The 27,082-nt window shown below is 36.3% G+C and overlaps 1 protein-coding gene across 1 annotated transcript in view; it reads right to left on the bottom strand.

Moving 5' to 3' along the window:
- LOC138319836 (rab3 GTPase-activating protein non-catalytic subunit-like) overlaps positions 1 to 27,082 on the bottom strand; it is a 207,362-nt gene that overhangs the window by 173,191 nt on the left and 7,089 nt on the right. The window contains exons 6-9 of the mRNA XM_069262967.1: positions 19,397 to 19,498; positions 19,185 to 19,284; positions 5,121 to 5,222; positions 3,727 to 3,875 (exon numbers count right to left, since the gene is read on the bottom strand). Of these exons, the coding sequence (XP_069119068.1) occupies positions 3,727 to 3,875; positions 5,121 to 5,222; positions 19,185 to 19,284; positions 19,397 to 19,498 (453 nt within the window). The remainder of the gene's footprint in view (positions 1 to 3,726; positions 3,876 to 5,120; positions 5,223 to 19,184; positions 19,285 to 19,396; positions 19,499 to 27,082) is intronic.

Genomic DNA, 27,082 nt, shown 5'->3' with positions numbered 1-27,082 from the left:
GACATAATAAGACAGAACATGTGTACTGACATAATAAAACCGAACATGTGTACTGACATAATAAAACAGAACATGTGTCCTGACATAATAAAACAGAACATGTGTACTGACCTAATAAAACCGAACATGTGTACTGACATAATAAAACAGAACATGTGTACTGACATAATAAAACAGAACATGTGTCCTGACATAATAAAACAGAACATGTGTACTGACATAATAAGACAGAACATGTGTACTGACATAATAAAACAGAACATGTGTCCTAACATAATAAAACAGAACATGTGTCCTGACATAATAAGACAAAACATGTGTACTGACATAATAAGACAGAACATGTGTACTGACATAATAAAACCGAACATGTGTACTGACATAATAAAACAGAACATGTGTACTGACATAATAAAACAGAACATGTGTCCTGACATAATAAAACAGAACATGTGTACTGACATAATAAGACAGAACATGTGTACTGACATAATAAAACCGAACATGTGTACTGACATAATAAAACAGAACATGTGTCCTGACATAATAAAACAGAACATGTGTACTGACCTAATAAAACAGAACATGTGTCCTGACATAATAAAACAGAACATGTGTACTGACATAATAAAACAGAACATGTGTCCTGACATAATAAAACAGAACATGTGTACTGACATAATAAAACAGAACATGTGTACTGACATAATAAAACAGAACATGTGTACTGACATAATAAAACAGAACATGTGTACTGACATAATAAAACAGAACATGTGTACTGACCTAATACAAACCGAATATGTGTACTGACATAATAAAACAGAACATGTGTACTGACCTAATAAAACAGAACATGTGTACAGACATAATAAAACAGAACATGTGTACTGACATAACAAACCAGAACATGTGTACTGACCTAATAAAACAGAACATGTGTACTGACCTAATAAAACAGAACATGTGTACTGACCTAATTAAACAGAACATGTGTACAGACATAATAAAACAGAACATGTGTACTGACCTAATAAAACAGTACATGTGTACTGACCTAATAAAACAGAACATGTGTACTGACCTAATTAAACAGAACATGTGTACAGACATAATAAAACAGAATATGTGTACTGACATAACAAACCAGAACATGTGTACTGACATAATAAAACAGAACATGTGTACTGACCTAATAAAACAGAACATGTGTACTGACATAATAAAACAGAACATGTGTACTGACCTTATAAAACAGAACATGTGTACTGACATTATAAAACAGAACATGTGTACTGACATAATAAAATAGAACGTGTGTACTGACATAATGAAACAGAACATGTGTACTGACCTAATAAAACAGAACATGTGTACTGACATAATAAAACAGAATATGTGTACTGACATAACAAACCAGAACATGTGTACTGACATAATGAAACAGAACATGTGCACTGACATAATAAAATAGAACGTGTGTACTGACATAATGAAACAGAACATGTGTACTGACATAATAAGACAGAACATGTGTACTGACATAATGAAACAGAACATGTGTACTGACCTAATAAAACAGAACATGTGTATGACCTAATAAGACAGAACATGTGTACTGACATAATGAAACAGAACATGTGTACTGACCTAATAAAACAGAACATGTGTACTGACATAATAAGACAGAACATGTGTACTGACATAATGAAACAGAACATGTGTACTGACCTAATAAAACAGAACATGTGTACTGACATAATAAAACAGAACATGTGTACTGACCTAATAAAACAGAACATGTGTACTGACCTAATAAAACAGAACATGTGTATGACCTAATAAAACAGAACATGTGTACTGACATAATAAAACAGAACATGTGTATGACCTAATAAAACAGAACATGTGTACTGACATAATTAAACAAAACATGTGTCCTGACATAATAAAACAGAACATGTGTCCTGTCATAATAAAACAGAACATGTGTACTGCCATAATAAAACAGAACATGTGTACAGACATAATAAAACAGAACATGTGTACTGACATAACAAACCAGAACATGTGTACTGACCTAATAAAACAGAACATGTGTACTGACCTAATAAAACAGAACATGTGTACTGACCTAATTAAACAGAACATGTGTACAGACATTATAAAACAGAACATGTGTACTGACCTAATAAAACAGTACATGTGTACTGACCTAATAAAACAGAACATGTGTACTGACCTAATTAAACAGAACATGTGTACAGACATAATAAAACAGAATATGTGTACTGACATAACAAACCAGAACATGTGTACTGACATAATAAAACAGAACATGTGTACTGACCTAATAAAAAATAACATGTGTTCTGACATAATAAAACAGAACATGTGTACTGACCTAATAAAACAGAACATGTGTACTGACCTAATAAAACAGAACATGTGCACTGACATAATAAAATAGAACGTGTGTACTGACATAATGAAACAGAACATGTGTACTGACCTAATAAAACAGAACATGTGTACTGACATAATAAAACAGAACATGTGTACTGACCTAATAAAACAGAACATGTGTACTGACCTAATAAAACAGAACATGTGTACTGACATAATAAAACAGAACATGTGTATGACCTAATAAAACAGAACATGTGTACTGACATAATTAAACAAAACATGTGTCCTGACATAATAAAACAGAACATGTGTCCTGACATAATAAAACAGAACATGTGCACTGACATATTAAAATAGAACGTGTGTACTGACATAATGAAACAGAACATGTGCACTGACATAATAAAACAGAACATGTGCACTGACATAATAAAACAGAACATGTGTACTGACCTAATAAAACCGAACATGTGTACTGACATAATAAAACAGAACATGTGTACTGACATAATAAAATAGAACGTGTGTACTGACATAATGAAACAGAACATGTGTACAGACATAATAAAACAGAACATGTGCACTGACATAATAAAACAGAACATGTGTACAGACATAATAAAACAGAACATGTGCACTGACATAATAAAATAGAACGTGTGTACAGACATAATAAAACAGAACATGTGTACTGACCTAATAAAACAGAACATGTGTACTGACATAATAAAACAGAACATGTGCACTGACATAATGAAATAGAACGTGTGTACTGACATAATGAAACAGAACATGTGTACAGACATAATAAAACAGAACATGTGTACAGACATAATAAAACAGAACATGTGCACTGACATAATAAAATAGAACGTGTGTACAGACATAATAAAACAGAACATGTGTACTGACCTAATAAAACAGAACATGTGTACTGACATAATAAAACAGAACATGTGCACTGACATAATAAAATAGAATGTGTGTACTGACATAATGAAACAGAACATGTGTACAGACATAATAAAACAGAACATGTGTACAGACATAATAAAACAGAACATGTGCACTGACATAATAAAATAGAACGTGTGTACTGACATAATAAAACAGAACATGTGTACTGACCTAATAAAACAGAACATGTGTACTGACATAATAAAACAGAACATGTGTACTGACATAATAAAAAATAACATGTGTACTGACATAATAAAACAGAACATGTGTACTGACATAACAAACCAGAACATGTGTACTGACCTAATAAAACAGAACATGTGTACTGACCTAATAAAACAGAACATGTGTACTGACCTCCACAGCGTAGAAGAATCCAACATAATGATCTATGCCAGATGTCAGATACATGGAGTGGGCAGGTGGTGTTGGGCGGATTGTGGCGGACGGCCCTCCTATAACAGCGGCTGCCTTCATCTGATCAAACGGGTTGGGAGTGCCTACCCCTACAATAGCAAATAACTATTGTCTACAGATCTAAATTTAGCTATTGTAATACTATTGCTATCAATGAAAACACTAATGTGACAGTTTGCATTCATTCTGAATTCTACTGAATTTCAGTCAATGAATTGTCTGCCATGTTGTTCATGTAGTGTAGTATTGGTTTAGAGTTACTTCCCTTTACCTGCTAGCATCAGTAGCAATTTAAACACATGGATGATAATGATTGAAAACAATGTCAGTGTTTGTTTTTGAGTGGATAACATGGAAAAAACCTCTTCTCATGACTGTTAGTCTGTTACTATATCAAACCTCTGTGAGTACTTCATTTCATCCAAGTTACAGGAAAACTATCAATAGCTTTATGCACTAATGGAAATTGTTATTGACTTATTGAATATTGCATTGATTGATCGAGTTGAGAGGCATGCAATTACAATAGTCAATGTATTGTTACACCTCTAGAAATAAAGCCATATCATCTAGTAACGGCATTAAATCCAATTAACAAGAGGGCCATGGGCCTTAACGGTCACCTGATATTTGATAAAAATTATTTATGTAATTTACTGGCCAACTGATGTCTTTTGTTTTTGATGTAGGAACACAGATCTAATAGGTCTACATACAAAGTTTCATTAAGATTAATTCCATAATTATTATCGCAAAGGGGAATAACTGTGTTATTAAGTTAGATTCTAACCAAGCTGATTTTCAAACTCGTCTGCGTGTACAAGGTCCAATAATAATTTTTAGTGCAAAGGGCAATAACTCTAATAATTACAGTCAAATCACACTGATTTTCTGTTAGTCTATATACAAAATTTCATTTAGCTTGGTTTATATTTACTGAAGTTATCACGTTCACAAGGAATTGTTAATGGACAACGCACGACGACGAACAAAAGACTATCGCAATAAGTCACCATGACCTATGGTCAGGTGACCTAAAAACATTATCTGACACCCTGTACTCAATAATCTTTTCTATCAATGATCCACTATCCTTACTCGTACTTCTGACTGCACCCAAAAGAAAACCTGGTCGATATTTAGTGAAATACCTCAAAACAAAACCTAAAGTCATGGACAGCGGTAGATGTTTTACTGAAATAGCTTAATCAAAACTCAGAATCTTGGAGTGTGTGTTTTATAGGAATTGACCTATACTGAATCAATCTATCAAAGCTACTTCCTTTACATAATTAATTAATTTATGTTTACTTGTACATGTTATCCCCACTTACCACAACTACAACAGTCGAGAATTCGTTCCTGACCTTGGAGTCCCCACTTCTTGTAGGCCAATGGAGGAGGCTGGAGAGATGAGTCTGTCCCACTAGCTGTAGCTGATAAATACAACATACACAGGCTAATGTCAACACAACATACACAGGCTTATTTCGACACAACATACACAGGCTTATGTCAACACAACATACACAGAGTTAAGTAAACACAACATACACAAGGTTATGTCAACACAACATACACAGGGTTATGTCAACACAACATACACAGAGTTATGTCAACACAACATACACAGGGTTATGTCAACACAGCATACACAGAGTTATGTCAACACAACATACACAGGGTTATGTCAACGCAACATACACAGGGTTATGTCAACACAACATACACAGGGTTATGTCAACACAACATACACAGGGTTATGTCAACACAACATACACAAGGTTATGTCAACACAACATACACAGGGTTATGTCCACACAACATACACAGGGTTATGTCAACACAACATACACAGGGTTATGTTGACACAACATACACAGGGTTATGTCAACACAACATACACAAGGTTATGTCAACACAACATACACAAGGTTATGTCAACACAACATACACAAGGTTATGTCAACACAACATACACAAGGTTATGTCAACACAACATACACAGGGTTATGTTGACACAACAAACAAAGAGTTATGTCAACACAACATACACAGGGTTATGTCAACACAACATACAGAGGGTTATGTCAACACAACATACACAAGGTTATGTCGACACAACATAGACAGGATTATGCCAACACAACATACACAAGGTTATGTCAAAACAACATAGAAAGGGTTATGTTGACACAACATACACAGGGTTATGTCAACACAACATACACAGGGTTATGTCAACACAACATACACAAGGTTATGTCGACACAACATACACAGGGTTATGTCAACACAACATACACAAGGTTATGTCGACACAACATAGACAGGGTTATGTCAACACAACATACACAAGGTTATGTCGACACAACATAGACAGGGTTATGTCGACACAACATAGACAGGGTTATGTCAACACAACATACACAAGGTTATGTCAAAACAATATAGAAAGGGTTATGTTGACACAACATACACAGGGTTATGTCGACACAACATACACAGGGTTATGTCAACACAACATACACAGGGTTATGTCGACACAACATACACAGGGTTATGTCGACACAACATACACAGGGTTATGTCGACACAACATACACAGGGTTATGTCGACACAACATACATAGGGTTACGTCGACACAACATACACAGGGTTATGTCGACACAACATACACAGGGTTATGTTGACACAACATACACAGGGTTATGTCGACACAACATACACAGGGTTTTGTCAACACAACAAACACAGGGTTATGTCGACAAAACATACACAGGGTTATGTCGACAAAACACAGACAGGGTTATGTCAACACAACATACACAGAATTATGTCGACACAACATACACAGATTTATGTCAACACAATATACACAGGGTTATGTTGACACAACATACACAAGGTTATGTCAACACAATATACACAGGGTTTTGTCAACACAACATACACAGGGTTATGTTGACACAACATAGAAAGGGTTATGTTGACACAACAAACACAGGGTTATGTCGACACAACATACACAGGGTTATGTCGACACAACATACACAGGGTTATGTCGACACAACATACACAGGGTTATGTCACACAACAAACACAGGGTTATGTCACACAACAAACACAGGGTTATGTCGACAAAACATACACAGGGTTATGTCGACAAAACACAGACAGGGTTATGTCAACACAACATACACAGGGTTATGTCGACACAACATACACAGAATTATGTCGACACAACATACACAGATTTATGTCAACACAATATACACAGGGTTATGTTGACACAACATACACAAGGTTATGTCAACACAACATACACAGGGTTATGTCGACACAGCATACACAGGGTTATGTCGACACAATATAGACAGGGTTATGTCGACACAACATACATTGGGTTATTTCAACACAACATACACAGGGTTATGTCAACACAATATACAACACAGGGTTATGTCAACACAACATACACAAGGTTATGTCGACACAACATACACAGGGTTACGTCGACACAACATACACAGGGTTACGTCGACACAACATACACAGGGTTATGTCGACACAACATACACAGGGTTATGTCGACACAACATACACAGGGTTATGTCGACACAACATACACAGGGTTATGTTGACACAACATACACAAGGTTATGTCAACACAACATACACAGGGTTATGTCGACACAGCATACACAGGGTTATGTCGACACAATATAGACAGGGTTATGTCGACACAACATACATTGGGTTATGTCAACACAACATACACAGGGTTATGTTGACACAACATAGAAAGGGTTATGTTGACACAACAAACACAGGGTTATGTCGACACAACATACACAGGGTTATGTCGACACAACATACACAGGGTTATGTCGACACAACATACACAGGGTTATGTCACACAACATACACAGGGTTATGTCGACAAAACATACACAGGGTTATGTCGACAAAACGCAGACAGGGTTATGTCAACACAACATACACAGGGTTATGTGGACACAACATACACAGAATTATGTCGATACAACATACACAGATTTATGTCAACACAATATACACAGGGTTATGTTGACAACATACACAAGGTTATGTCAACACAACATACACAGGGTTATGTCGACACAGCATACACAGGGTTATGTCGACACAATATAGACAGGGTTATGTCAACACAACATACATTGGGTTATGTCAACACAACATACACAGGGTTATGTCAACACAATATACACAGGGTTATGTTGACACAACATACACAAGGTTATGTCAACACAACATACACAGGGTTATGTCAACACAACATACATTGGGTTATGTCGACACAATATACACAGGGTTATGTCAACACAACATACATTGGGTTATATATGTCAACACAACATACACAGGGTTATGTCAACACAATATACACAGGGTTATGTTGACACAACATACACAAGGTTATGTCAACACAATATACACAGGGTTATGTCGACACAATATACACAGGATTATGTCAACACAACAAACACAGGGTTGTGTAAACATAACATACACAGGGTTTATACACAACAAAAACTGAATTTAGATTAAAGGGGTTTAATCGCTACTCTAACAAATTATAACATATGATATATATAGGTTCCTGCACTTTACACACCACTTTCATACCTCACATCCTGTACTTAAGCAAACTAAACTACAAATTACAACATCTATATAATTGTGGCTCTCTTGGGGGCTGCTTATGTAACAAGACTCAAGTGATGAAGTTAAGGTTTCTTGGAACATCTCAAACTATGTCTAATTAAACCTATACTAATCTCTAGTGAGATTGTGGTGAGGTGACCGGAGGTGACAATGGAAACCGGAGGTTCCCTAGCTAAAGTGGGGACCGGAGGTCCCAGAGCCTATGTGGGGACTGAAGGTCCCAGAGTCTATGGTGGGAATCGGAGATCCCCTATAAGATGGGTACTGAAGGTACCAGAGCCTATATATGTGGGGACCGGAGGTCCTCTGTGCTGTGATGAGATGCCCCAAGTTAATGAAACAAAGGATTTGATTGCAAGTCTTATATATGTATGATAATCCGAATGGGGATTAATGCCAAACGAATGATTTATTTGTTTTGTATTAAATCATGAGAGCCCCCAAGAGGATAATGATGATAAAAGAGTATATGTGCCCTCTAGCACCATTAACGAGAAAGTCACTTTTGTAATGTACTGACGGTCACGAGCACATTTGATTTTGGGCATTTCTGAGAATGTCTGGTTGTACTTTAATATAACGAGTATAACATGAAGATGACCAACGTCCTAATGTCTTAATCAAGTGATCTTCAACGTTTTTGGCTGCAGCTGTAGATGCTGCACCACCTCTGAATGAATGTCCAGAAAACTGCTTTGAATTGAATCCGGCTCTAGTCAAAACCTGCTCAAGATAGGTCAGAAAACGGCTTCTAGAAAAAGGTTTAAACTCCACTGTATCCTCAACGAATAGTGGTGCATTACTCTCCCTACCCTTTTTAAAGCTACTGCGTAAGTTATAATAAAGTTTACACAATGATACTGGACACCATTTCGGTTTTTTATATATCCGAATGATGACCCCTTGCCGGAAAGGGTCAGTCTTAGACGTTGGCAAAAGGAGACTTAAATAAGGAAGGTCTTCCGCAAAAGTGATATGTTCCAATCTTCAGAAATCCACGACCGTAGACCGCACAGTAAATTCTCCACAACGTAGAAAACCGTAAAATGCTATTAAAAACATACATTGAAGGGTAAGATCCATAAAAGGGTTAAACAGACCCCTTTGAAGAACCGTGCACATTTGAAAGAAAATATCTGCTGTGATGGGTAATCTTTCTTTTGGCTTACCCAGCTGGGATTTCTTAATTCCTCTCAATACCATCTGAAGTCTATCACACTGAAGTAAAGGGTTGGGGAACCCTGATTTTAAGTAATAGTGGCGTACTCCAGCTAGATACAATTTGATTGTACACCACTGTAACTTTAAGTATGTAGCACAATAAGTAACAAAGTATACTAGTAAATCCTCAGTGGGCGTTGGTAGAGATGAGCGCGTAAAGATAACTCCTGACATAGTTAGGAATGTCAGGAAGCACTGAAAACCACTGAAATATGCTGAACATGTATTACTTGAAAGAGACGCTTCAATGAATCTGTCTACACTTGATGTCAAAACAGTGTCAACTCGGAAACCGATGGGCAAGGTGTTGGATTCTGGTCCGCATGTGGTGCCAAAATCCTGAACTTCCTGTCCTGGAAACGAGAAAGAGAATCAGCTATTAGGTTAGTTTTCCCCGGTATATGTTTTGCGTGCAAAGTGAAATTGTTGACCATAGCACAGTATACTAGTCTCCGAACAAATTTCATAATGAAAGGAATTTTAGATCTCCCTTTATTAATGATGTCCACTGTTGCCGCGTTATCACAATTGACTATAATCTGTTTTTGACACCACGAATGACCCCACAGCACTGCTGCAACTACAATGGGGTATAGTTCACATAAGGCCATGGAGGAAACTGCCCCTTTTGGAATGAAATTTTGTGGAAATTTACCGTTAAACCAGTGTCCCGCAAAATAGCCCCCAAAGCTAATGGGGGTTGCATCCGTGAAGAATTCTATCTCCGCCACTTTAGTAAAATCGGAATGTAAGAAGAAGGTAACTCCATTCCACTCCTTCAGAAACTTTAGCCACATCGCGAGGTCGGACCTGCATTCGGCGTTAAAGTATACGTGATGATGGAGAGCTGTTACTGAAGTTGACAAAAAGAGTAGGTATGAGATGAAGGATCGTCCTGGGCGAACTACTCTACACGCAAAATTCAAATGTCCTAAAAGACTGAGTAAATCTCTTTTAGTACACGACTTTTTGACCATAAATGACGCGACTATCTCCGCGATTCTGTCAACTTTTTCGGATGGCAGACGGGCCTGCATTTGTTCTGTATCTAGAATGATGCCCAAGTACTCGAGACATGTAGTAGGTCCTACTGTTTTCTTACTAGACAATGGAACACAAAGTTGCTTAAACACTTGTGTAAGAATAGCCATAGTGCGATGTGCTAAACTGTCTGGTGGGTCAATTGTTAGAAAATCATCCAATAAATGAAGAAGATGTTTGATACCATATATAGTTGTGTTCTAGAATCCAACAAATGGCAGAAGATAAAGAGTCAAATATTTTCGGACTGGAGCGACTTCCAAACACCAGTCTTGTATAGAAATAGTACCGATTGTCCCATTGAATACCGTAGAAAGGCCATAGATCCTTGCTTATCGGTAATAGCTTGAACGCGTTTTGAATATCTGTTTTACAAAGCCAACTGCCTTTGCCTAGTCTTTTGATAATCTGAATGGCATGATCTATTGTGACATATGTTAAAGAAAACTCCTCCTTGTCCACTAAATCATTAAGGCTAGGATGTGCCTCGTCATCATGAGGGGCAGATAAGTCCACAATTAAACATTTCTTTCCCGAATATTTACCTTCTGCTATACCGATAGGACTGATCCTGAAGTTAGTGAAGGGCATGTTCCTGTAGGGACCTATCACAAAACCTTTCTGAACTTCTGTTTGTAATAAGTTTCCTGTAGTTTCTGGCTGCCTGGTAGCAGACAACAAGTTTTTACATTGGTATGGTAAGGCAGGTAAAGTGCGTAGACCTGTGTCAAAACCAAGCATAAACCCCTGGATGAGATATTTGACAAATCATTTATCTGGATGATTCTCAAGTTCCTTTTCTAGTCTTTGAGTGTTGACGGGACCCAAACAAACTATTTGTTTTGGCCCGTCTCCTGCGAGTTTTTTGATGCCTTGCTACACTTTTGCTGTGGATGTTCTCCTTTACATGACAAACACACGTGAATATTCCAACAATTATGTCTAGTACAGCCACGGTTGGTGTTGTAATTATTGCAGATTTCTTTGCCATTATGTAGCACGCATGCACGACCTAACACGTCTGTACTGCTGTTTGTTAGAAGCCTTTGTGTTGCGCGATTGATTTACATGTGCCTGGTCAGCTTGAGGACAGAAACTTGTTTGGTGCAGTGAACTGTCACACACTGCACAAGTACTTGCTCTGAAGTTCGCGAATATTGCACAAAACAATTAGTTATTTCTGACAGACCAATCCACCTTAATGTTATTGTATTTCAAGTGTGCTGCTGCCTGTGCTGCAAACAGTTTGTGATACTCATAGAATCCCTTTCCATTGTACCTGCTGGCCATATCTATGATCTCCCTTTCGTACAGGTCCAGCTCCTCCCTACGATGCGGATGTGCCTGACACATAATGTTTTTGTATATCCCAAACGCTTGTATAAATTGAGGCAGTGTGAGTGATTGTAGAGTTCTCTGGTCATTCTTATTGGGACCCGCCATTTCTGATTGTGGCCCTGTATAATAAGGGATTAATAATGTGGCCAGGTTTATGTCTTTACCTTCCAGAATTTGACGTCTCAAGGAAGGCTGCACGGTTTCAATAAAAGGTAATGATTCGGCCGAGAAGCCGTATCTAGTACTTAGGTACTGACCTTGTTTTGATTGTACCGGAGCCAAGTCGCTGATCATGACGCCGCTACCAGTAGGCCTCGCACTAGCCTGTTCTATGGTGCTGGTATTCTCCGAGAACAGCGTGAATTCTTTTTCGTCGTTAGTCTTTCCCGTAACTGTTCCTTGCGAACGACCGGCTATGATTTGTGTTAGCGAACTAACAGATGACACAAGACCGGAAATAGTTTCCTGCATGGCCTTGAAGTCGGAAGGTGAGACACCCGACGACTGCGACTGCGCCGTGGATCCCAAGCTCCGCCCACTGTCATTCATCATACTGATCAGCTGCTGGGTCGCAGGGGTCGTGTCTGGGTCACCGTTAGTGTTCCATTCCACGGATTGTTTATAGGTTTTAACCAATATGGCATGTTTGATCCGAGGCGCAACGGATACATCAAGTTTCTTTAGTTCATGTCTTAATTTTGACACCGTCCAATTTTCCGGTAATGTCTGATCCAACTGGTTTTCCGATGATCTGGTGGTGTTAGAACCTCGACTGCCTATGGGGTTACTCCGGGTCACACGCCTAGTATGTCGGACTGGCCCACTCATGTTTATGATTAAAAGTTATGTATTCTCACTGAATGTCCAATGGAATTTGTGATATGTTTGACAATGAAAGTTTAACTTCGGCACTTATTCCAAGAAAATAGCCAAAATGTCATTGAAGAGTTGTATACTCCACCAAAACCACAAGAAATGTTCCGATGATGTAAGCTATGTTTACAAACACCATAGTGATGATGCAAGAGTTCGTTTAGGGTCGCCAACATACAATATGTTACGGCGAAGTAAAATGAGATGTGACAAATGTACCAGGTAATAGAAATTAGCCTGCAGGAATTGTTTAACTCTGAAGTGAATAACAAGAGCATCCGTATGTCCTGACAATTTCATCCAAACTGACGCTACACAATTAGGGCAGTTGCATCTGTATGTCTGACGTCGTGCATTATACGTGCCATGATTGGTTCTTGCACTTATTCTAATTTCAACTATTTTTAGTTTGGCCCCTAGTCAATAGGGGTCCTTAGGAAGGTTAGAGTGGACGAGCCTGTTGATTGGGTCTGGTATGCATACTAATTTACATGAAAACAAAAGATTCCTTGACCAAGAAAATAACTAGCACTTGTCTAGACATTGACCTCAGCTTGAACCAAACATCATGATAAGACAGAGACTGCATTCAGTATATAGATAGAGCTTATTGAAATGTAGCAATGTAACCTAGGTTAAGATTTTTTGCTGTGTATAAACAAAAATAATAAATTTTTATTTATGTTGACACAACATACCAAGGGTTATATCAACACAACATACACAAGGTTATGTCAACACAACAAACAGAGAATTATGTCAACACAACAAACACAGGGTTATGTCAACACAACATACACAAGGTTATGTCAACACAACATACACATGGTTATGTCAACACAACATACACAGGGTTATGTTGACACAACATACACAGGGTTATGTCAACACAACATACACAGGGTTATGTCAACACAACATACAGAGGGTTATGTCAACACAACATACACAAGGTTATGTCAACACAACATACACATGGTTATGTCAAAACAACATAGAAAGGGTTATGTTGACACAACATACACAGGGTTATGTCGACACAACAAACACAGAGTTATGTCGACACAACATAGACAGGGTTATGTCAACACAAAAAAGACAGGATTATGCCAACACAACATAAACAGGGTTATGTCAACACAACAAACACAGGGTTATGTCAACACAACATACACAGAGTTATGTCAACACAACATACACAGGGTTATGTTGACACAACATACACAGAGTTATGTCAACACAACATACACAGAGTTATGTCAACACAACATACACAGAGTTATGTCAACACAACATACACAGAGTTATGTCAACACAACATACACAAGGTTATGTTGACACAACATACACAGGGTTATGTCAACACAACATACACAGAGTTATGTCAACACAACATACACAGGGTTATGTCAACACAACATACACAGGGTTATGTCAACACAACATACACAGGGTTATGTCAACACAACATACACAGGGTTATGTCAACACAACATACACAGAGTTATGTCAACACAACATACACAGGGTTATGTCAACACAACATACACAGGGTTATGTCAACACAACATACACAGGGTTATGTTGACACAACATACACAGGGTTATGTAAACATAACATACACAGGGTTATGTTGACACAACATACCAAAGGTTATATCAACACAACATACACAGGGTTATGTCAACACAACAAACACAGAATTATGTAAACACAACAAACACAGGGTTATGTCAACACAACATACACAGGCTTATGTCAACACTACATACACAGGGTTATGTTGACACAACAAACAAAGAGTTATGTCAACACAACATACACAGGGTTATGTCAACACAACATACAGAGGGTTATGTTGACACAACAAACAAAGAGTTATGTCAACACAACATACACAGGTTTATGTCAACACAACATACCCAGGGTTATGTTGACACAACATACCAAGGGTTATATCGACACAAAATACACAGGGTTATATCGACACAACAGACACAGTTATGTCAACACAACAAACACAGAGTTATGTCGACACAACAAACACAGGCTTATGCCGACACAACATACACAGGGTCATGTTGACACAACATACACAGGGTTATGTTGACACAACATACACAGGGTTATGTCGACACAACATACACAGGGTTATGTCGACACAACATACACAGGGTTATGTCCACACAACATACACAGGGTTATGTTGACACAACAAACACAGGCTTATTTTGACACAACATAGAGAGGGTTATGTCACCACAACATAGACAGGGTTATGTCGACACAACATACACAGGGTTATGTCAACACAACATACACAGGGTTATGTTGACACAACATACCAAGGGTTATATCGACACAAAATACACAGGGTTATATCGACACAACAGACACAGTTATGTCAACACAACAAACACAGAGTTATGTCGACACAACAAACACATGCTTATGCCGACACAACATACACAGGGTCATGTTGACATAACATACACAGGGTTATGTTGACACAACATACACAGGGTTATGTTGACACAACATACACAGGGTTATGTCGACACAACATACACAGGGTTATGTCGACACAACATACACAGGGTTATGTCCACACAACATACACAGGGTTATGTTGACACAACAAACACAGGCTTATTTTGACACAACATAGAGAGGGTTATGTCACCACAACATACACAGAGTTATGTCGACACAACATACACAGGGTTATGTTGACACAACATACACAGGGTTATGTGATAAAAAAGGTTGTGATGAGAGCTTCCTATATTGAAGCTTATATTGAATGATGTAGTATGGTGCTTCTCCAAATATCAAGGCAGACTGCAGTTCAAATTTTTAAATTTGATCTTTGATACTCAGTACTACTGTATTTTTATATTTGATCTTTGATACTCAGTACTACAGTATTTTTATGTTAGATACTCAGTACTACGGTATTTTTATATTTGATCTTTGATACTCAGTACTACAGTATTTTTATATTTGATACTCAGTACTACAGTATTTTTATATTTGATACTCAGTACTACAGTATTTTTATATTTGATCTTTGATACTCAGTACTACAGTATTTTTATATTTGATACTCAGTACTACGGTATTTTTATATTTGATCTTTGATACTCAGTACACTACAGTATTTTTATATTTGATCTTTGATACTCAGTACTACAGTATTTTTATATTTGATCTTTGATACTCAGTACTACAGTATTTTTATATTTGATCTTTGATACTGAGTACTACAGTATTTTTATATTTGATACTCAGTACTACAGTATTTTTATATTTGATCTTTGATACTCAGTACTACAGTATTTTTATATTTGATACTCAGTACTACAGTATTTTTATATTTGATACTCAGTACTACAGTATTTTTATATAAGATACTCAGTACTACGTATTTTTATATTTGATTTGATACTCAGTACTACAGTATTTTTTATTTGATACTCAGTACTACAGTATTTTTATATTTGATACTCAGTACTACAGTATTTTTATATAGATACTCAGTACTACGGTATTTTTATATTTGATCTTTGATACTCAGTACTACAGTATTTTTATATTTGATACTCAGTACTACAGTATTTTTATATTTGATACTCAGTACTACAGTATTTTTATATTTGATCTTTGATACTCAGTACTACAGTATTTTTATATTTGATACTCAGTACTACAGTATTTTTATATTTGATCTTTGATACTCAGTACTACAGTATTTTTATATTTGATACTCAGTACTACGGTATTTTTATATTTGATCTTTGATACTCAGTACTACAGTATTTTTATATTTGATACTCAGTACTACAGTATTTTTATATTTGATACTCAGTACTACAGTATTTTTATATTTGATACTCAGTACTACAGTATTTTTATATTTGATCTTTGATACTCAGTACTACGGTATTTTTATATTTGATCTTTGATACTCAGTACTACAGTATTTTTATATTTGATCTTTGATACTCAGTACTACAGTATTTTTATATTTGATACTCAGTACTACAGTATTTTTATATTTGATCTTTGATATTTGATTTTTATATTTGATCTTTGATACTCAGTACACACGGTATTTTTATATTTGATATTTGATACTCAGTATTACGGTATTTTTATATTTGATCTTTGATAATCAGTATACAGTATTTTTATATTTGATCTTTGATACCAGTACTACAGTATTTTTAATTTGATCTTTGACTACTCAGTACTACGTATTATTATATTATTAAACGAGCGCAGCTACTATTTGCGCGCCGAAGGCTGCGTAGAGCGATTTGATCTTTGATAAAGATCTACATTCCAGTAATACAGGCAGCCATGTTTTATTTTTATCAGCACGATGAGATTTGAATCTTTGATACTCAGTACTAAATTACAGTATTTTTAGATAACTACACAAGATACGAACGATACAATGATAGTCAAATAATATGTCTATGTGTTGTTAAGGCACGTCATCCGTACTAAGGAAGCTTGGTGCAGATACGGCACATATTCCCGCGCTTTTTTGATACATGTGTTGATACAGGAAAACAAGATCGAGTAACTATTCCATTGACGGCCTGTATAGACGACTGTATTTTTAAACAAAACACAATCTATATTTGATCTTTGATGACTACAGTTTAAACAGTTACAATCCTAACTATATTTTTTATGCTTATGATTTGGCTTAAATCATATTATTTAATCTTGATACTCAGTATACAGTATTTTTATATTTGATCTTTGATACTCAGTACTACGTACACAGCGGTATTTTTATATTTGATATTTGATACTCAGTATTATTGATACTCAGTACTACAGTTTTTTATATTTGATCTTTGATAATCAGTATTACAGTATTTTTATATTTGATCTTTGATACTCAGTACTACAGTATTTTTACATTTGATCTTTGATACTCAGTACTACGGTATTTTTATATTTGATACTCAGTACTACGGTATTTTTATATTTGATCTTTGATACTCAGTACTACAGTATTTTTATATTTGATCTTTGATACTCAGTACTACAGTATTTTTATATTTGATACTCAGTACTACAGTATTTTTATATTTGATCTTTGATACTCAGTACTACAGTATTTTTATATTTGATACTCAGTACTACAGTATTTTTATATTTGATACTCAGTACTACGGTATTTTTATATTTGATCTTTGATACTCAGTACTACGGTATTTTTATATTTGATCTTTGATACTCAGTACTACAGTATTTTTATATTTGATCTTTGATACTCAGTACTACAGTATTTTTATATTTGATCTTTGATACTCAGTACTACAGTATTTTTATATTTGATACTCAGTACTACAGTATTTTTATATTTGATCTTTGATACTCAGTACTACAGTATTTTTATATTTGATACTCAGTACTACGGTATTTTTATATTTGATCTTTGATACTCAGTACTAAAGTATTTTTATATTTGATACTCAGTACTACAGTATTTTATTTTGATACTCAGTACTACAGTATTTTTATATAAGATACTCAGTACTACGGTATTTGTATATTTGATCTTTGATACTCAGTACTACAGTATTTTTATATAAGATACTCAGTACTACAGTATTTTTATATAAGATACTCAGTACTACAGTATTTTTATATTTGATCTTTGATACTCAGTACTACAGGATTTTTATATTTGATACTCAGTTCTACAGTATTTTTATATTTGATACTCAGTACTACAGTATTTTTATATTTGATACTCAGTACTACAGTATTTTTATATTTGATCTTTGATACTCAGTACTACAGTATTTTTATATTAGATACTCAGTACTACAGTATTTTTATATTTGATACTCAGTACTACAGTATTTGTGAACAGGCCATCTAACATTAAGGGTGGATATAGAAACAGTTACTGTAAACTTCATTTATTTTCATGGCAACTTACTTCCACGTTTCTATGTCTACCATATTTTTAACTGCTTTTCTTTCACAATTTACAGTTAAAAGGCTTTATTGTATTGATAAAATTCTTTTGAGTGGCAATTTATATGTAATACTGATAGCCTGAGAAATTCATCAAAAAAAAGCGCATGCCAAAATAAGTTGGTTTTCAGTATGTTTTACGATGTCTTTCCATATGAACTTAAACAAATATAATGGGATAATGTAAAACCTATTAGTGGTACTTACCTCTAGCCACTTGGTTCCTACATGCTCGTAGGGATTGGAACAAACTAAAACCATCTATAGTAACCAGTGCCTTCTTGAACAGGATCATAAGCTCCTCATGCTAAAGATAAGAAAACCTTTAAGTAAAGCATATTACTCAAAACAAAACTATGTTACACGACATACATCTTAGAATTAATTTTTTTATGATAATATGTTACATTTCTTGTTACCTGTTCTGCCAGTCCGAGATAGCGTGGCGGTTCATATGTATGACACTTGAGCTTCTGTACAGGTTCTGTATGGAGTAACTGGGACAGTAATAGTGTTCCAGACTGAAAAATATCACAAACGCAAATATGAAACACAACCTTTCATCACTATACAAAAACTTTAGAGAAGGATAATTTTTTCAGGCTAAAGAATACTTTGATCTAGATTTGAATTAGCCAATCAAAAATGACATAACCTTGTGTACATCACGTGACAGAATGCTGGATTCTGATTGGCTACACAGATGGATACTATTTGCAATAGTGCCCGGCAAGCGGGCACTATTGAAGTGGCGCAAACTTGAATGTGAATGTATTGTGACGTCACCATTACATGACGTCATTATAATGTTGCGCTTCGACCAAGACGTCAAAATGGCGGACAGGCTGTTGTGTGCGGGGATGAAAGCAAATGTTGCTTTTCTACAGAAGACAGTTCACTTATCTTCAATATTAATCTACTTTTAATCTTTATGAAGCTGAATCCCGTTTTATAGAAACAGATTTCTGCAACAATTCATATGTTGTACTTTTAATGTAACAACGTGGTGCGGAAATGGAGATAGCGTTGCGAGTTGTCGCTTGATGTGCTTCTGTTACCCTGACATGAAAACGGGTCTCATGTGAGGGTGATGTACTAAACCCATTATGGCCTGTTTGAGAGGGCACTATTGCCTCATAGTATTGTCTCGTGATAGGATATAATGACAGCGACCCAATGAGCAAGGAGGATGCTCTTATGCCTGATAACTACTGTTATAACTGCTATAATTTACTGACCTCCGTGTATGAGTAAGGAGGATGTTCTAATGCCTGCCAACTACTGTTATAACTGCTATAATTTACTGACCTCCGTGTACAGCCTAAGGTTCTAATGCCTGATAACTACTGTTATAACTGCTATAATTTACTGACCTCCGTGTATGAGTAAGGAGGATGTTCTAATGCCTGCCAACTACTGTTATAACTGCTATAATTTACTGACCTCCGTGTATGAGTAAGGAGGATGTTCTAATGCCTGCCAACTACTGTTATAACTGCTATAATTTACAGACCTCCGTATATGAGTAAGGAGGATGTTCAAATGCCTGATAACTACTGTTATAACTGCTATAATTTACTGACCTCCGTGTACAGCCTTAGGTTCTAATGCCTGATAACTACTGTTATAACTGCTATAATTTACTGACCTCCGTGTACATCCTAAGGTTCTAATGCCTGATAACTACTGTTATAACTGCTATAATTTACTGACCTCCGTGTACATCCTAAGGTTCTAATGCCTGATAACTACTGTTATAACTGCTATAATTTACTGACCTCCGTGTACAGCCTAAGGTTCTAATGCCTGATAACTACTGTTATAACTGCTATAATTTACTGACCTCCGTGTATGAGTAAGGAGGATGTTCTAATGCCTGATAAATCTACTGTTATAACTGCTATAATTTACTGACCTCCGTGTATGATCCAAGGTTCTAATGCCTGATAACTACTGTTATAACTGCTATAATTTACTGACCTCCGTGTACATCCTAAGGTTCTAATGCCTGATAACTACTGTTATAACTGCTATAATTTACTGACCTCCGTGTATGAGTACATCCTAGGGTTCTAATGCCTGATAACTACTGTTATAACTGCTATAATTTACTGACCTCCGTGTACATCCTAAGGTTCTAATGCCTGCTAACTACTGTTATAACTGCTATAATTTACTGACCTCCGTGTACATCCTAGGTTCTAATGCCTGATAACTACTGTTATAACTGCTATAATTTACTGACCTCCGTGTACATCCTAAGGTTTCTAATGCCTGATAACTACTGTTATAACTGCTATAATTTACTGACCTCCGTGTATGAGTAAGGAGGATGTTCAAATGCCTGATAACTACTGTTATAACTGCTATAATTTACTGACCTCCGTGTACATCCTAAGGTTCTAATGCCTGATAACTACTGTTATAACTGCTATAATTTACTGACCTCCGTGTATGAGTAAGGAGGATGTTCTAATGCCTGATAACTACTGTTATAACTGCTATAATTTACTGACCTCCGTGTATGAGTAAGGAGGATGTTCTAATGCCTGATAACTACTGTTATAACTGCTATAATTTACTGACCTCCGTGTACATCCTAAGGTTCTAATGCCTGATAACTACTGTTATAACTGCTATAATTTACTGACCTCCGTGTACATCCTAAGGTTCTAATGCCTGATAACTACTGTTATAACTGCTATAATTTACTGACCTCCGTGTACAGTCCTAAGGTTCTTCTAATGCCTGATAACTACTGTTATAACTGCTATAATTTACTGACCTCTGTGTACATCCTAAGGTTCTAATGCCTGATAACTACTGTTATAACTGCTATAATTTACTGACCTCCGTGTACATCCTAGAGGTTGTTCTAATGCCTGATAACTACTGTTATAACTGCTATAATTTACTGACCTCCGTGTACATCCTAAGGTTCTAATGCCTGATAACTACTGTTATAACTGCTATAATTTACAGACCTCCGTGTACATCCTAAGGTTCTAATGCCTGATAACTACTGTTATAACTGCTATAATTTACTGACCTCCGTGTACATCCTAAGGTTCTAATGCCTGATAACTACTGTTATAACTGCTATAATTTACTGACCTCCGTGTATGAGTAAGGTTCTAAGTATATGAGTAAGGAGGATGTTCTAATGCCTGATAACTACTGTTATAACTGCTATAATTTACTGACCTCCGTGTATGAGTAAGGAGGATGTTCTAATGCCTGCTAACTACTGTTACAACTGCTATAATTTACTGACCTCTGTGTACATCCTAAGGTTCTAATGCCTGATAACTACTGTTATAACTGCTATAATTTACTGACCTCCTTGTATGAGTTAGGAGGATGTTCTAATGCCTAGGGCTGAAACGATTAGTCGAATAATCGGAGGCGATTAGATTAATGAAGCTAATTGCTGATAATCGATTAAAGATTTTATTAATCGTTAATCGTAACATGCATAGCCAGTGCATTGTAAGCTGACTAAACACGTTGACAGATCATGGATTTCTGAGTAAGCCATTCCGACTGGAGTTTCATCTCTTTATGTACATGTTTTGAACTCAACAAAGCATATATGATGTGAGAAATACTTGTTAAATTACGTCTCTGTGGAAGTTAAAGTCATTAATCAATGAAAAAGTGGATGTCATGAGAAAGCTTGCAACACGCTATTCGCCAATTTTCACTAGCGATGGACTCCATGTTGTTACGTCATGGAGGCCTAATCGCAGCCGGGACGCTCGGGAGCGGAAGGAGCAGTAATCTTGAACATTTAAATTTTACTATTGCATGTATTTATCATATAAAAAGAATGTTTTTGTTCATATTCTAATTGAATATAAGAGTTGTTGATTTATTTTATTTTTTTGATCACGGAAATAAAAAAAGTTCATTGACGAAAATTTGGTCATGTCGCTCCGTGGCGATCCAGATTTGGTTGATTAGTCGTACGTGTGAAGGTCACGTCAAAACAGCGGGTTAGCAGGCTTGATTTAAACGATGTTACGGAAGACAATACAGGAACGGAATTCAGAGCTTGTTTGGGATAAAATACGTTTGTTTTGTCAATAAATCTATTCTTATTTGTTGGTAGGCTTAGATAACAAAACATGGCGGACGTTTTCAGTAGTCAGTAGTGAAACAATATAGTTGCCTTCAATTCAAACGATTAATCGATTAGTAATCGATTACATGTGACCGAATAATCGAATACAGAAATTACTAATCGTTTCAGCCCTACTAATGCCTGATAACTACTGTTATAACTGCTATAACTTACTGACCTCCGTGTACATCCTAAGGTTCTAATGCCTGATAACTACTGTTATAACTGCTATAACTTACTGACCTCCGTGTATGAGTAAGGAGGATGTTCTAATGCCTGATAACTACTGTTATAACTGCTATAACTTACTGACCTCCGTGTATGAGTAATAAGGATGTTCTTATGCCTGATTACTACTGTTATAACTGCTATAATTTACTGACCTCCGTGTACATCCTAAGGTTCTAATGCCTGATAACTACTGTTATAACTGCTATAATTTACTGACCTCCGTGTACAGCCTAAGGTTCTAATGCCTGATAACTACTGTTATAACTGCTATAATTTACTGACCTCCGTGTATGAGTAAGGAGGATGTTCTAATGCCTGATAACTACTGTTACAACTGCTATAATTTACTGACCTCCGTGTACATCCTAAGGTTCTAATGCCTGATAACTACTGTTATAACTGCTATAATTTACTGACCTCCGTGTACAGCCTAAGGTTCTAATGCCTGATAACTACTGTTATAACTGCTATAATTTACTGACCTCCGTGTATGAGTAAGGAGGATGTTCTAATGCCTGATAACTACTGTTACAACTGCTATAATTTACTGACCTCCGTGTGCATCCTAAGGTTCTAATGCCTGCTAACTACTGTTATAACTGCTATAATTTACTGACCTCTGTGTACATCCTAAGGTTCTAATGCCTGCTAACTACTGTTATAACTGCTATAATTTACTGACCTCTGTGTACATCCTAAGGTTCTAATGCCTGCTAACTACTGTTACAACTGCTATAATTTACTGACCTCCGTGTACATCCTAAGGTTCTAATGCCTGCTAACTACTGTTATAACTGCTATAATTTACTGACCTCCGTGTATGAGTAAGGAGGATGTTCTAATGCCTGATAACTACTGTTATAACTGCTATAATTTACTGACCTCTGTGTACATCCTAAGGTTCTAATGCCTGATAACTACTGTTATAACTGCTATTATTTACTGACCTCCGTGTATGAGTAAGGAGGATGTTCTAATGCCTGATATCTACTGTTACAACTGCTATAATTTACTGACCTCCGTGTACATCCTAAGGTTCTAATGCCTGCTAACTACTGTTATAACTGCTATAATTTACTGACCTCCATGTACATCCTTAGGTTCTAATGCCTAATAACTACTGTTATAACTGCTATAATTTACTGACCTCCGTGTACATCCTAAGGTTCTAATGCCTCATAACTACTGTTATAACTGCTATAATTTACTGACCTCCGTGTATGAGTAAGGAGGATGTTCTAATGCCTGAAAACTACTGTTATAACTGCTATAATTTACTGACCTCCGTGTATGAGTAAGGAGGATGTTCTAATGCCTGATAACTACTGTTATAACTGCTATAATTTACTGACCTCTGTGTACATCCTAAGGTTCTAATGCCTGATAACTACTGTTATAACTGCTATAATTTACTGACCTCTGTGTATGAGTAAGGAGGATGTTCTAATGCCTGATAACTACTGTTACAACTGCTATAATTTACTGACCTCCGTGTACATCCTAAGGTTCTAATGCCTGATAACAACTGTTATAACTGCTATAATTTACTGACCTCTGTGTACATCCTAAGGTTCTAATGCCTGATAACTACTGTTATAACTGCTATAATTTACTGACCTCCGTGTACATCCTAAGGTTCTAATGCCTGATAACTACTGTTATAACTGCTATAATTTACTGACCTCCGTGTACAGCCTAAGGTTCTAATGTCTGATAACTACTGTTATAACTGCTATAATTTACTGACCTCCGTGTACAGCCTAAGGTTCTAATGCCTGATAACTACTGTTATAACTGCTATAATTTACTGACCTCCGTGTATGAGTAAAGAGGATGTTCTAATGCCTGATAACTACTGTTATAACTGCTATAATTTACTGACCTCCGTGTATGAGTAAGGAGGATGTTCTAATGCCTGCTAACTACTGTTATAACTGCTGTAATTTACAGACCTCCGTGTATGAGTAAGGAGGATGTTCTTATGCCTGCTAACTACTGTTATAGCTGCTTTAATTTACTGACCTCCGTGTACAGTCTTAGGTTCTAATGCCTGATAACTACTGTTATAACTGCTATAATTTACTGACCTCCGTGTATGAGTAAGGAGGATGTTCTAATGCCTGCTAACTACTGTTACAACTGCTATAATTTACTGACCTCTGTGTACATCCTAAGGTTCTAATGCCTGATAACTACTGTTATAACTGCTATAATTTACTGACCTCCTTGTATGAGTTAGGAGGATGTTCTAATGCCTAGGGCTGAAACGATTAGTCGAATAATCGGAGGCGATTAGATTAATGAAGCTAATTGCTGATAATCGATTAAAGATTTTATTAATCGTTAATCGTAACATGCATAGCCAGTGCATTGTAAGCTGACTAAACACGTTGACAGATCATGGATTTCTGAGTAAGCCATTCCGACTGGAGTTTCATCTCTTTATGTACATGTTTTGAACTCAACAAAGCATATATGATGTGAGAAATACTTGTTAAATTACGTCTCTGTGGAAGTTAAAGTCATTAATCAATGAAAAAGTGGATGTCATGAGAAAGCTTGCAACACGCTATTCGCCAATTTTCACTAGCGATGGACTCCATGTTGTTACGTCATGGAGGCCTAATCGCAGCCGGGACGCTCGGGAGCGGAAGGAGCAGTAATCTTGAACATTTAAATTTTACTATTGCATGTATTTATCATATAAAAAGAATGTTTTTGTTCATATTCTAATTGAATATAAGAGTTGTTGATTTATTTTATTTTTTTGATCACGGAAATAAAAAAAGTTCATTGACGAAAATTTGGTCATGTCGCTCCGTGGCGATCCAGATTTGGTTGATTAGTCGTACGTGTGAAGGTCACGTCAAAACAGCGGGTTAGCAGGCTTGATTTAAACGATGTTACGGAAGACAATACAGGAACGGAATTCAGAGCTTGTTTGGGATAAAATACGTTTGTTTTGTCAATAAATCTATTCTTATTTGTTGGTAGGCTTAGATAACAAAACATGGCGGACGTTTTCAGTAGTCAGTAGTGAAACAATATAGTTGCCTTCAATTCAAACGATTAATCGATTAGTAATCGATTACATGTGACCGAATAATCGAATACAGAAATTACTAATCGTTTCAGCCCTACTAATGCCTGATAACTACTGTTATAACTGCTATAACTTACTGACCTCCGTGTACATCCTAAGGTTCTAATGCCTGATAACTACTGTTATAACTGCTATAACTTACTGACCTCCGTGTATGAGTAAGGAGGATGTTCTAATGCCTGATAACTACTGTTATAACTGCTATAACTTACTGACCTCCGTGTATGAGTAATAAGGATGTTCTTATGCCTGATTACTACTGTTATAACTGCTATAATTTACTGACCTCCGTGTACATCCTAAGGTTCTAATGCCTGATAACTACTGTTATAACTGCTATAATTTACTGACCTCCGTGTACAGCCTAAGGTTCTAATGCCTGATAACTACTGTTATAACTGCTATAATTTACTGACCTCCGTGTATGAGTAAGGAGGATGTTCTAATGCCTGATAACTACTGTTATAACTGCTATAATTTACTGACCTCCGTGTATGAGTAAGGAGGATGTTCTAATGCCTGATAACTACTGTTACAACTGCTATAATTTACTGACCTCCGTGTACAGCCTAAGGTTCTAATGCCTGATAACTACTGTTATAACTGCTATAATTTACTGACCTCCGTGTATGAGTAAGGAGGATGTTC

This window comes from Argopecten irradians, chromosome 3 (genome assembly GCF_041381155.1).
Source record: "Argopecten irradians isolate NY chromosome 3, Ai_NY, whole genome shotgun sequence".
NCBI lineage: Eukaryota > Metazoa > Mollusca > Bivalvia > Pectinida > Pectinidae > Argopecten > Argopecten irradians.
This window is presented reverse-complemented; position numbering and strand designations above follow the sequence as displayed.